Genomic DNA, 14,441 nt, shown 5'->3' with positions numbered 1-14,441 from the left:
GTGGTCTCTGTGTCCGTTAGAGAAAGAGAGAGGGGTGGGGGGGTGGGGGAGGCAGAGCCAGGCAGACGTTGGATGGCTGTTCCGAGGAAGTTGTATGAATACTGTTTTTATTCACATGATGTACTTCCCCTCCTGTAATCTCTCTGTGTGCCGTGTTGTGTAAAAAACACAGTTATTAAAACCTAGACATGGCAGACAACGATCTCACTTTTTTTCTAGGTTTTTACAAATATATATATAATATATAATAATATATATATAGTATATATATATATATATATATATATATATATATATATATTCATTGTCTGTGTGTGTCAGTACTGTAGTCAAGACCAGCTTCATCATGTCCAAGACAAGTCGAGGCCGAGTCCAAATGAGAGACAGCCGAGACCGAGACCGAGACAGAAACCAAATGATCCTTTCCAAGACCTGTTTACACTTCCTGTGATGCAGAGACAGTTCATCTTCTACTTTACGATGATCTTTTTGCAGCTTTTTGCAGAGGAACAAGCTGTAGGATCAGATTAGGCCAGATTATTAACTTTAACTTTCATAAAGCTGAAGTGCAGCCTCACATTTCAGACACTAAGACTTTTTATTCTGCTGTAACAAAAACACTATTGAACTTATTTTGACCTGAAGAATCCAGAGTACGAAGTATTGTCAGAGACAAGTCTGAAACAAGGCCGAGACAAGTCAGAGACAACACCGAGACAAGTCAGAGACAATGCCGGACAAGTCAGTGACAATGCCGAGACAAGTCAGAGACAATACCGAGACAAGTCAGAGACAATGCCGGACAAGTCAGAGACAATACCGAGACAAGTCAGAGACAATACCGAGACAAGTCAGAGACAATGCCGAGACAAGTCAGAGACAATACCGAGACAAGTCAGAGACAATGCCGAGACAAGTCAGAGACAATACCGAGACAAGTCAGAGACAATACCGAGACAAGTCAGAGACAATGCCGGACAAGTCAGAGACAATACCGAGACAAGTCAGAGACAATACCGAGACAAGTCAGAGACAATTCCGGACAAGTCAGAGACAATACCGAGACAAGTCAGAGACAATACCGAGACAAGTCAGAGACAATGCCGGACAAGTCAGAGACAATACCGAGACAAGTCAGAGACAATGCCGAGACAAGTCAGAGACAATGCCAGACAAGTCAGAGACAATGCCGAGACAAGTCAGAGACAATGCCGGACAAGTCAGAGACAATGCCGAGACAAGAATTCTCTCTGACTGTGTATAGTTCTGGTGTCCTTGTTGTAAATATGTTTCTATATACATGTCTGTATGTTCACTGTTAATGTAATTGTCCATGTATATTGCCATGTGCATGAAACAGACTTTGAAAACAAATTTCCCCCACGGCAAGATATCTATCTATCCATCCATCCAAGTTCGAGTGAAAATACCAGTCCAAGAAACTAACCTCGTCCGCTGCGGCCGACAAAGCGCAGGTCGTTGAATCTGGCCACTTGGTTCTTGATGGCGGCCGTGGCGTTGCGAAGCTCGGCTGAGTAGTTCTCATCGTTTCCCGCCATCACCGTTACCAAGGTGCCTTCAGGTGTGTCGCCCAGGGCAACCACCTAGTGACATGACAGAAGAGAGGAGGAGAGAAGATAGAGCTTGAAATGTTTGTCTTATTTCTAAATGTTTCAGTTCCTGGAGGATTATATTTGATTTGCAGCAGGGGACAAAAACCACAAAGAAGACAGTTACAGAAAACAACCAAATCTCTGTATGTTTCTGTTCGTTAAAGCATCAAAACAATGAACTGGAAGATGTGATAAAGTGCTGCTAAGCAGAGCAAGGTTCAACGCCAACTAAGCATTTTTATTGCACTTTAAACACAAAGGAAAATATAAACCGATTGCTTTTAACTCAAAAGGTATCTCCGCGCTGAAAGGAGAAGAAGCTGAAAGATGTGCCGGCACATAACTAAAAACAAGCAAGCAACAACAAGACGATGATGATTCAAAAGAAAGGTAAAACAAGACATTTTAATACCAAGTGGACAGTTGAAGACAACGGCAAAGTCAAAAAGGCGTCAAAAGGCGTCAAAAGGCGTCAAAAAGGCGTCAAAAAGTGTTGAAATGCGACAAAGGTGTTCCTGAGTGTTTGATTACGACAGCAGATATTGGTTAATAACTTGACTTTAATGTGTATTCTTAAGAAGTTCGAGAATGTTGCTTGTTCATTTCTTGTATCTTACCTTTATGAGGGAAAAATAAAGAGGCTGGTAACACTAAACAAGTTCAACTTCAGGCTCTGATAATGATGCATTTAGAGAACAAAAACTACAGATCACTTGTGTTGTTTTACTTCTGTTTGGGCTGAACATGTTCTAGGTTCTGGCACTACATTTCCCATCATGCTTTAGGGTGATACAAGCCTGCGAGGGAGTCTAGCCTTCATGTGCTGCACCAATTCTTTAGTTTGTTTCTCAAAAGCAATATAAAGACTGTGTTTCATGTGGTTTCTATCTGATCCTGGGCTGGATCCTTTGAATAAACACACGGTCACACAGAGAAACAAACGGCTCTCAAACTTCATGGAAAAGATGCAAGTCATGAAATAAAAGGTGAATCATTTTTGCCTGAAAACAACACACGTGTAAAATGTAAATGTGTAACACTTACTCTAGAGAGCACACTCTCCTTCTCCACTCCTACACAAATATAGATTTCCATATCGACACTAATCACTTCAGAGCATCAAAGTGCAAATGACCGCGGCAGATACCCTACTACAGACTGTTTCTCTGTTAACCTGTAGATACTACAGACTGTTTCTCTGTTAACCTGTAGATACTACAGACTGTTTATCTCTTTGAGAGAATGCAGTCCAGCTAACTGGAACCCTTTAACATAGATAGATCTTGTTTTATATTTTTATATGTATGCACTTGAACCTGTATAAAAAACTGACAAAAAAGGTGACAAAGCTCTCTGAGAGACCACAGTCTCATAGGTTAGGGTTGAACTGTGAATTTAGAATGTGTGTATGTGTGTGTGTGTGTGTGTATTTCAGTCTTCTTGTAATGTGTAAATATGTGTGTGTGCATCAACAGTCATCCATTATCAGTAAAAGGCAGTGACATCCGCTCATGACACATCCATAATGATGCATAATGCACCACACACACACACACACACACACACACACACACAGTAATGTATGAAACTCAATAAATCAATCAGCTGTTCTGCGGCTAAAAGCTGCTTTTCCACAAATGCTTTTTGTCTCAAAGGCCAGCGAAGCGTCCGGATGATGGAAACTGTTTACTCTTCTCTCTTCTGTATCAAACCTGTCACATCAAACTGTCATCTATCAGCCAAGGTTTGACTTTAAAGGAATTATAATAACGTTATATTGTAATTTAGTAAATTGTCCTTCTGGTTTGCAAACAGTTTAAAATCTTGTCTGAAGAAGTGCCTCGTCGTCACTGAGCATAAGAAATATTTTGGTGTTACATCGGCGAGCAGAAGGCTTGATCCTGGACATGTTGTCTGTTAAAGCAGACTGTGAGGCGTACCTTGAAGGCGATGGGCAGCGTCTTGTTGCACCTCCAGTGTGTCGGCAGCACGGAGCACAGGAAGTTAGGACTGTCCGTCTTCACCAGCTCACCTGGATGGTCCGAGATCACCTGAGAGACAAACACAATGTGAGGAAAACTTTCATTGGTGGGTTTGAAAAAGGTGAAAAAATGTTTTAACAAAACAAAAATGTTAAAAAGCGACAAAAATAGTGTCAAAGAAGGTGAAAAAAAGGCCACTAAATTGTGGAAAAAGGGAACAAAGTCAAACAGCTTTGATTGGCTGACGTTGAGCAGTGAAACAGAGACTCTGATTGGCTGACGTTGAGCAGTGAAACAGATCCATTTGAGCCGTACCTCCACCATGCCGCGCTCAGCCAGGCGTAGTTTCCCCGCCAGCGAAGCCCCCCCTCCGGCATTGTCCTGCGCGGCGCCCAGAGGCAGCGCCTCGGCCATCTTCCCCCCCGAGGCCAGTGTGGTGGAGGGGGGCGTGTACCGCCGGCCGGGGGCGGGGTCTGCAATACAGCAACATGAAGTTAAACATATGCAGACAGACTAACCCTTCATACAGAGCATAGGGAAAACTCTGCTCGCCATCGTCTTCTTTTTTGTGTTAGTTGAAAGAAAATATCAGCAGAAAACTGAACTTTCAAATGTAAAAACTGAACTTTAAACTGTAACTGTCCTTTTTTCATAGTCAATTCAATGTTCAATTTGTTGCGTAAGATAAGAAGAAAAAAATGATTCCTTTTATTAGTTTTAAATCCAACAAGCAGTTTGTTGTATTTTAGCAGAATACTGAAAGCAGCAGAACTGAGAACACTTCAACATCTGTTTATTTATTGTTATGAAGATATTCAACAACGTTATCACATACTTTCCTCATATACTGCAGCCCTAATCCAAATGATCTTCTCTTGTTGGGCTCTATAACGGATATCTTTTACTGTTTTCTGACTTCTTTAAAAGTACAGGATTCAGAGATTAATCAAGAAAATTATGATTCAGCCCAAAATTAGCGGGTTCTGTGTGAAATATAAACTTCCAACAGAGCCAAGATCACAGAATGGCTTCAATGTTCAACGTAAATGTCAATGTAGAAGAAAGAGGATGTATAAAATATACACACACACACACACACACACACACACACTTGAATAGCAGAGTGTGAAGTCATCAAACTGAAGACAGCTGCAACACTCTAAATTCATAACCTGCAAGCTGAATGTTAAACTCTCTCTTTCTCTCTTTATATACAATATATACAAATATTCTGTAATGTTTGAATAATAAGACCGATAAATGTAATCTGAAAGCAGCTGTGATATTTAGAGCTCAGCTCTGTTTATTTATTGAAATAATAAGAAGTGTAGAATGATAACGACAGAGTAGTTTAAGCTCTCTAACGAGTGATTTACATCTTTGCTTCAGATTGAATGGCTGTCCTTCCTTTAAAAGGTGAACATAAACATATATTACAGATATATTCCTGTACGCATCGTGTTCTTTGGGCTGTTTTATCTGATTCAAATATAAAGGAAATATGAACATTACACACACACATTTCTTCAGTTTGTTCTGGCTGATAAATGAATGTGTTATGATCAGAAGAATAACATCAAGAAAACATATTCTTCTTTCTAACCCTTGATATTAAAAATCTCTCCGAGTTACAGCAGACGGGGGTCGGCTCACATTCATTATTATTATTATTATTATTATTATATAAAGAAAACTTCTTCTTTAACTAAACTAAAACTTTGGTAAATGATGAGTCTACGGTTGTTTTCACAGAAGAGATGTGAAGTATTTCTTCATATTTTCAGCTTTAGGGCCAAATGATCTCTTCCCACATGGTTCTGGGACAGATTTGGGCCTCGCTGTTCAGAAAGCTGACTTTGTTCTGAACATTTTGATATGAAACACACAGGGATCACATATATGCAAATACATGAAAAGATGCATTGAAGAAGATGAGTGTAAATGGAGAGACTCACAGAATCCTGGATTTAAGAGAAGCCAGAACTAAACAAGATAAACTTTTATCACACATCAAATGTGAGAGATATTAAAAGTTGAGTTTTAATAAATATAAATGTCCACACGAAGCCTCATGAAAATAATACGGCTGGAACTAAAGGCAACTGTCTTCTATTTTATTATATTTTATAACGCTTCACACTGCACAATATTTAAATATTATTTAAGTAAAACATAACGGATCCTGTCCATGTGTTTTTATCTGATATTCTGACTAAAGAGAGGACAAGAAGCTGACATTTTCTCATGAATCTATCTTTCAAAAAGAGCTGAATAATCCTAAACATTTTGGCTGCACAGACTCACATTTCAGCCATAAAACTCAGAAAAATATGTTATATCATAACTTTAAATCCTCAGAGAAATATGTTATATCATAACTTTAAATCCTCAGAGAAATATGTTATATCATAACTTTAAATCCTCAGAGAAATATGCTATATCATAACTTTAAATCCTCAGAGAAATATGCTATATCATAATTTTAAATCATAACTTTAAATCCTCAGAGAAATATGTTATATCATAACTTTAAATCCTCAGAGAAATATGTTATATCATAACTTTAAATCCTCAGAGAAATATGCTATATCATAACTTTAAATCCTCAGAAAAATATGTTATATCATAACTTTAAATCCTCAGAGAAATATGCTATATCATAACTTTAAATCATGACTTTAAATCCTCAGAGAAATATGCTATATCATAATTTTAAATCATAACTTTAAATCCTCAGAGAAATATGTTATATCATGACTTTAAATCATGACTTTAAATCCTCAGAGAAATATGCTATATCATAACTTTAAATCATGACTTTAAATCCTCAGAGAAATATGCTATATCATAACTTTAAATCCCCGGAGAAACGTGCAGTTTGTACCGTATTTTGCGTCCCACAGAAACACCATCTGTGCGGCTCAGTCTGTCTCCAGATCTTCTCTCTGTCTCCTGTTTACAGAGTATCTCTGTCTGTCTGTGTTTCTGTCTCTGTGTGTCTGTCTCTGTCTCCTCTGTGTTTCTGTGTCTCTGTCCTCTCCGGTTTCCAGAGTCTCTCTGTGTCTCTGTCTCCTCTGACTCTGTCCTCTCCGGTTTCCAGAGTCTCTCTGTGTCTCTGTCTCCTCTGTCTTTCTGTGTCTCTGTCCTCTTCGGTTTCCAGAGTCTCTCTGTGTCTCTGTCTCTCTCTGTCCTCTCCTCTCTGAGGTGTAAAAGTCTCTTTATCTTTATCCGGTCCGCGCGTAGAGTTTTAGTTTGAAGTCCGGACCAAACGTCCCGGAGAGCAGTTATTAATCTTCCACGTTACAAACATGTACACAGAAACCTGCAGTAAATTGAGTATCGCTGCACGTGCCCTCTCTCTCTCTCTCTCTCTCTCTCTCTCTCTCTCTCTCTCTCTCTCTCTCTCTCTCTCTCTCTCTCTCTCTCTCTCTCTCTCTCTCTCTCTCTCTGTGTCTGGGTCCGTGCAGATGAATGGAGACCCGCTGACAGCACGAGCCTTTTACCCGCACACATGACAGCCGCTCTCAGCCAATCAGAGGCTCGCTGCTGCCTGCCACTGCAGGGCGGACCATTCAGCGCGCTGTCCGTCCGAGAGAAGGCGGGGCTTACGGCGAAAGAGAGCGAGAGAGCGAGAGAGAGAGAGAGAAAGAGGAGGGGTGTGCACTTCCGGCACATAGCGAGTGTTTTCACTGCGGCTTCATACAGGCAGCAGCACGGGAACATTTACAACACAAAACACACGGCTCAGAGGGTTTAAAACACCCCAAAATTCAAACAAACACACACACTTTAGACAGGTGTTTCACAAATTAACACAGATCCACAGTCACAAAACCTGCAGAACAAAGTGATCAAACCGTCTCCAAATGTAACACACACATCAGGAAACTTTCCACACAACAACACAGACACACAGTCACAACTGATGTTTCCAAATGTCCCAAAAACTCAACACACAGCTGCTGATCTGTCTCTCTTTGCTTCAGTCAAACCTCTTTTCTTCTGGAGCAAACATTCACATCTCCAGCCCATGTGGTGTGTTTCCTCATGAAGCTGCAGCCTCTGAACTCAGAGAGAAACACTCAACTCTTCTTGTGTTTGTCGGTCCGAGAATCTGTCAGAGAATGGGAGTGAGTGTGTGTGTGGATTTCTCTGTAACATAGTCATTTCCCAGTTTGGATAAAGGCCATGTAACTATCTATCTATCTATGTAATAATGAAGGGAGTGCAGTACCAGCTGTAGGCGACAGGGGGCAGCAGCAGATCTGAGTCCCACAAAGAAACTCTGCAGGTAGAAAAGTCAGTTTAATAATCTGTAGTTACTGACCAACAGTGAGAGATGTTACAGTGCTCTAGGGTGGAATCTGTCCCATGATCGTATCAGAGTTACGAGGTTTTATTTGACTCTATAATGCATGTATTAGTGGGATCTGTGTGATGTTGTTGCTTCTGATCTCGGCACGTTTTAAAAAGAGGAGGGGAAATACAAGTTCAAGAAACACCAAGGGTGGCGGATGAATCCGGACAAAATACACAACAGCTGACATGTTTCTTTAAGTTCCAAACCATGTAAAAAAAACACAGTTTGTCAGCGTGACATTGGTTCAAATGATTCAGCAGTAAAATATATTTTATTTGTTTATTTGCTAACTGTCACACAACCCTAAAACAATTCAGCTTTTGAAAATACACCACTTCAAATTACTCACACTCTAAATTTATAATAATAATAATATCAGTATATACTGTAAAGTGCTTCTCAAACACGGACAAATACCAGAACGCAGGAGAAGAATTGTATAGAGATACAATAAGCACCAGAGAGAATCATGTTTGAAGACACTGCAGTTTAAACTGACAGATAACCTGCTGATTACTCACAATAACACTATTATTTTCTGTGTTTTCTGAAATGTTGTGTTTAAATATGGAAATGAGGCATTATCTGATACTACCTGCTGGTGGATTGAGGAGAAATCTAAAGACACAAACAGACAAAGTGAAGAAAACATCAAGGTTTTCTGAAAGAAGACATGTTAGGGAAGAGAAATACTGAATAGAAATTCCACTTTGGGTTTCTTTAACCACGTAGACATGTAAATGTCCACGTAGAATCTCAGCATTCACACGTAGATTCTCTGATGTGTCAGAACAGATATGACCAATAACTGCTCCCGTTTTGCTGCGTTAATAAACAACTTAGGAAGCATCTTCATCTTTTGGGTTAGTTTATAAAATAAAAATGTTTTTGCCTGAAGTGTCTGACCTTAAGAAGAACCCTATTTATTCATATAGAATCAGTTTTTCAAAGTGAAATGTTTAAGGGTTAGTCTGTCTGTCAGCGTTTGAGATTTATTTCGATTTTACGAAGGGTAATTTTCCTTTAGATATCTTTTATATAAAAATGAAATGTTCTTTCACCGGTTCAGTGTCTGTCTTCCTGTCTCTGAGGTCTTTTTTGGGAGTCAGCTGATTGGGTTTGCTGTCGAATGAGTTTTAGAGAAACGCCAGTCTGCCTTCGTCCCTGCGTCGCCGAAGGGCGGATGATAAAATATGTAAACGCTTCCACGCTCGTCTCGGCCTGAGATGGACAGGATTCGCCCCTCGGAAACATCTATTTTTCACTTCCTCATCCAAACTTTATCTGTGCTTCTTCACTTCTTCACATCAGCTGATTGTTAAACTGCATAAAAACAAGAGGACACCATTATCATAAACCCTGTTTCCTCTCATTGTATTCAGGAGTTTCTTCTATTAAAGCTGCAGCTAAAGCACTTCTGTCAACCAGCAGTTTCATCAAAGTAAGTGTTATTAAATCTGACACGGGACGTTTATTCCTCATAGAACCACACTTATCAATAATTCAGCCGCTGAAGGATGCTTTGAAACTATATATATCACTGTATGCCGAGTGCACGGACAGTTTCTATAGAAACAAAGGCAGTTCAGACGCTCCCAGCGATTCATACAGTCATACATCACTGTACATGTACGTCCTGCTGGGTATCTGTGCCAGGAGATACAATTCATCATTTAAGTCCTTTAAAGATCGAAGATTAAAGTCAAAATATTTGTGCCAGGGAGAAATAATCAGATTAGAAAACGACGTGAACATCTAAAGACTCTGGAGAGAGAGAACAAGAGTACATCAACGGGTATTTGGGTTTGGAAAATTATGCTTTAAAAAGCTGTGTGTTGTCACAAAATTTCTGACATTTTAATATTCAGTTACTGATGAGACAATAAAAATAGAGTGTCTGCAGAGTCCTTTTCCTCCTTTAGAGACTGAAGACTACGTACGGGGGAGAAATAATCAGAGAGAAACTGTGTTAACGTTTAAAGATCGAAAAAGAGAGAGAGAGAGAGAGAGAGAGAGACAGACAGAGACAGAAAGACAGACCGAGACAGACAGAGAGAGACAGAGAGAGAGACAGAAAGACAGACAGAGAGAGAGAGAGAGAGAGAGAGAGAGAGAGAGAGAGAGACAGAGACAGAGAGAGAGAGAGAGAGAGAGAGACAGACAGAGAGAGACAGAAAGACAAACCGAGACAGACAGAGACACAGAGAGAGAGAGAGAGACAGGAAGACAGAGAGAGAAAGAGAGAGAGAGAGAGAGAGAGAGAGAGAGGGAGAGAGAGAGAGAGACAGAGAGAGAGAGAGAGAGAGAGAGAGAGAGAGAGAGAGAGAGGGAGAGAGAGAGAGAGAGAGAGAGAGAGAGAGAGAGAGAGGAGTTGTATTTTGCCCGGCCAGCGTTTCTCTCTGACGGACTCGTAACATAATCCGGTCAAATCAAACATCAAAGTTATTGATACTTGACTTTCTCAGCTGCAGAATAAATACCTTCTCAGCTGTGGATCAATCACATACAGAACCAAAAGATTCCTTCAAAAAGAAATGTTTCTGCAGAGTGAAGGCTGACTTTATCTGTTTGGAATGCCTCTACATTTCTTTGCAGATAAAAACAAAGCTTTTTTTCCTGTTACTGTAGGAATGTCCAACAGAGCTGTGTTTAAAATGCTCACCTTTAAATCATCTGCACATTCAACTACGGTAGAGTTTAGAGAAGTAAAACTGGTTCTGGTTAGGGAACTAACACAAGGTTAGGAAAAGATCAAACTAACATTTAAAGGCTAAAACAGGATGCAACGTCTGGTGGCCTGCGTCAAAGCCCAACCTCCACACTCTGACTTTCCTCCCGCTACACAAAAGTCACACAATTCCTGCATGGCTTCGGAATCTTGCATTGGGGGAAATGTCTTTATAGTCCAAAGGGAAACTCGGCTGCAAAGGATAAACAGAACCTGCAGAATCCAGTAGAATCCAAGAACACTTTAATAACCTCTCAGGCTCTCCACTGCTACGTTTTTGGTTTCAAAAGGAATATCTTCTGCTACGTTTCCCCCTCTCATTCCCCCTGCTCTGGTGTTTCCCCCTCTCATTCCCCCTGCTCTGGTGTTTCCCCTCTCATTCCCCCTGCTCTGGTGTTTCCCCTCTCATTCCCCCTGCTCTGGTGTTTCCCCCTCTCATTCCCCCTGCTCTGGTGTTTTCCCCCTCTCATTCCCCCTGCTCTGGTGTTTCCCCCTCTCATTCCCCCTGCTCTGGCGTTTCCCCCTCTCATTCCCCCTGCTCTGGTGTTTCCGAGCCCCTAAACCGGAGACCTTTGGAAACACTTCTGACCCGTTGTGGTTTGGAATCTGCGGGGTTGTGTTTCAAACGGAGACCTTTGACAACACCGACACTGACGCCAATGTTTCTCCTCCTGATTGGGTCTTATCGGTCACGATGTCTCCACGCTGCCTCCTGTTTATGCCCAGTATACCAGGATGATGATGAGATATGAGGTTTGGACGTGTTAGTTTAAACAGAGATTAGATCTTCTACTGGAGATAAAAACACTTAATGCACAGGGATCACTTTTGGCCAAAACGTAGCGGTGGAGATGAAGCTTTAACCCACAAAACATCTGCAGTTGATGGCGTCCACTCTCCAGCACTCTGACTCTTTATGTTCTGTATTTATACGAGAGAAACATTGCCCCCATCACTCTGTAAATGTAGCCTAAAACCTCTCCACAAACTGCCCCAAAACTAAGCCTAACACCTAAAACTCCAGATGAGCCCAATATTATTATTTTATCGCCTCGGATCTCTTGGAAATAATAATAAAATAGTTCAGGGTGGAAAAGTCTTCACCAGCACATGTAAGTTTACCCTGTAGCCAGACACAGACTTGTGTGATGTCAGCTTATTAAATGTGAATATTTTCTAGTTTCTTCTCTCCTCTGGGACAGTAATCTGAGTATCTTTGAGTTGTGGACAAAACAAGACGTGAGGACGTCATTTTGGGCTTTGGGAAACACTGATCCAAATGTATCACCATTTTCTGACATTAAAGAGATGAAGGCAGGAAGTTTAAAGTCAGTCTTTGTTACAGAAACAGTCTTTAACATATAAACTACGTCCACAGAAAGTCTGTCTCTTTGTGTCACAACTCTTTGCAGAGACAACTGATCTTAAAGTCCTCCAGACACGTTTCAGAGTCAGGTTCTTTTTGGGGGGTAAAATGTAATTCAGACTCTGTTCCCTGTGCTCTAAACACCCAGAAGGTTCCTGGGAAAAGATCCAACTCTTATCATCTCCTTCATTAACCGTTTGGTCTCTCCAACATCCGACCAAACAACTCATCCATTCATCAGCCACAGAGTGAAGTGTGAAGAGACTACCAGCTTTAAAGACCAAGGAGATTAAGATCAACAGAGAAGAAGTACCGTTAAATGTAAAAGGCTTTTGAGTTTCGCTTTTCAGGAACAAAGTCACAGAAACTGAACATGGATTATTGGATAACTGTGAAGGAAATGTTTCTACACACAACATGGAATAAACAACAAAAACATTGAGTTCAACATGAGACAAACTGCATATATAATATATATATAATATACATACAAACTGCAGGTGGTGATGATGAAGATGACTACGAGCTGGTTTTTGTCGGTCTTTACGTTTGTCAATTGTTTTTGTGTTTGCGTCAATTTATCTTAAGTTTTTGTCAATTTTTCAATGTTTTTATTTTTTTCTATTCATTTGTCTATACTTGGTTCCTTTTTTGAAATTATTGTCACCTTTTCTGCTTTTTCTGTCACTTTTCTCAATGTTTTTGTCTTTCTTATGTCCTGTTTTATATCTAACTGTTCTCCAACTGTCTTCATTGTTCTGAAACCAGAACACAACACATGTGAGGATGACTCATTTTGAAGGAAATGTTTTCTACACAAAACGTGGAATAAATCACAAAAACATTGAGTTCAACATGAGACAAACTGCCATGATGATGATGATGATGATGTTAAAAAGAATAATCTTTACCAAAGAGTGCGCCGCCCGTCCGGCCCTTCCTCATCAGGTACACGGCCCAGGACAGGGGGCCCGAGCCCGAGAATGCCCCAGCGTTCATGCTTCAATCCTGGGGGCAGAAACAGCCACAGAGGGGCAACTTTCCGATGGGGGAGAGGGTATCAAGGGACAAAATAACAAGCCAAAGAGGGAAACTTTTCAACACTCAGAGTGGAGAGAAAAGGGAGAAAATAACAAGACAATGAGGGAGATGGGAGGAACTAGAAAAGGTAAATGAGAAGGAGAAAACAAAAATATAGTAAGGTTGTTTTTTCACTTTTTTTTTTTTAAGTCCAAAGTCCAAAATTTGATGTCAGCGAGAAAGAGTCAAAAAACTCGTTAGGCAAAGACGAGCTGCAAGAACTGCTTTTATAGCTCTCATCACCCCCTTCCCCCTCCTTTATCTCACCCTACGTATTAGTAAAAAACAGAAAGAAGTGAGAGAGACGGAGGAGAGGAGCCAGTGAAGCTGAAATCATTCCCTCCTTCTCTAAAGCGTAGCCACGGGGGACACCACTCCACTCTGCCCTCGGGCTCTTTAACGCTGATAATTTCATTTAGCTTCTCAAATCATTTCCTCCCCAGGGTTTCTGCAGGTTTCACCAAGTCAAATTTAAGACTTTTTACTCGGCAGACCGGCTGATGGCTGTTGTTTGCTGGAGACCATTCACAGCAGTTAGATGTTTCTCACTTTCTGCATGAGACTCCAGCGCTCGAACACCCAACGCTCCCTGTTTAACTGCTTTCTCACTCGCATAAGAAGCAGTAGGCTTCAAATACATTGAAAGCAATTGGATTTTTTTTTTTCAAGACAAATATCGTTAAACTTGCACTTCCACATACCTAAAAAATAAAATCAGTTTTTTTGTCTATGATACAATCTGATAGAGACTTGCAGCAATAACACGAAAGCTGATTGGCTGAAATATAAGTTTTTTGTTGGTCTCATTTGTAGTCGTTTGGACTGGCAAAAGAAAGTATAAAATGTTAATATAAAATATTCGTCTTTAACGCAAATCATAGCAGTGTAGATCTAGCCTTAAAGTTAACAGAACCATTGGTCTCTGTTGGCTAAATACAGACCCAAAACCTCGAGGTGACCGCTGTGACACACTAACACACACCGGAAAAGACAGCGGGCCACTGCAGTCTATCCCAGAGACCTCCGGCTAGTGACATCGCCACAAAACTGTGTGTGTGTGTGTGTGTGTGTGTGTGTGTGTAGACGTACTCATGCTCTGGTACAGCAGAGATGATTGCTTTTCAATGCCCTGCTTCATAAAGTAAGGACACTCTGTGTTCTCGTGGTTTACTTTTCCTGTCTTAAACATCCAGTTCCTAACAGGACCAATGTGTCGGTTCCTTGGATCTTCAGTGATCAAATGGTTCCTCTCTAAAAAGTGTCATTTCTTTTCCTCATCAACAGATTTGAGATTGGCCGGTCCTGGTTAATG

At 40.7% G+C, this 14,441-nt stretch overlaps 1 protein-coding gene across 4 annotated transcripts in view; it reads right to left on the bottom strand.

The window, feature by feature from the left end:
- The window catches only part of runx1 (RUNX family transcription factor 1), a 32,819-nt gene extending 19,588 nt beyond the window's left edge, over positions 1 to 13,231 (bottom strand). For 3 of the 4 annotated variants that reach the window (XR_004101605.2, XR_004101606.2, XM_031279960.2), the window contains exons 1-4: positions 12,961 to 13,231; positions 3,911 to 4,068; positions 3,554 to 3,664; positions 1,448 to 1,604 (exon numbers count right to left, since the gene is read on the bottom strand). Coding sequence is in view for 2 of the 4 variants with exons in the window: in XM_031279960.2 (XP_031135820.1) it covers positions 1,448 to 1,604; positions 3,554 to 3,664; positions 3,911 to 4,068; positions 12,961 to 13,048 (514 nt within the window). In the remaining 2 variants the exon portion in view is untranslated. Of the gene's footprint in view, positions 1 to 1,447; positions 1,605 to 3,553; positions 3,665 to 3,910; positions 4,069 to 6,479; positions 6,618 to 12,960 lie in introns of those variants that run through there. The other variant, XM_031279961.2, reaches the window with a different exon arrangement.
- Positions 13,232 to 14,441: the final 1,210 nt, after the last annotated feature.

This window comes from Sander lucioperca, chromosome 24, assembly GCF_008315115.2.
Source record: "Sander lucioperca isolate FBNREF2018 chromosome 24, SLUC_FBN_1.2, whole genome shotgun sequence".
In the NCBI taxonomy this organism is placed as follows: domain Eukaryota; kingdom Metazoa; phylum Chordata; class Actinopteri; order Perciformes; family Percidae; genus Sander; species Sander lucioperca.
Note: the sequence above shows the minus strand (reverse complement) of the source record. Positions and strands in the feature narration are given on the sequence as shown.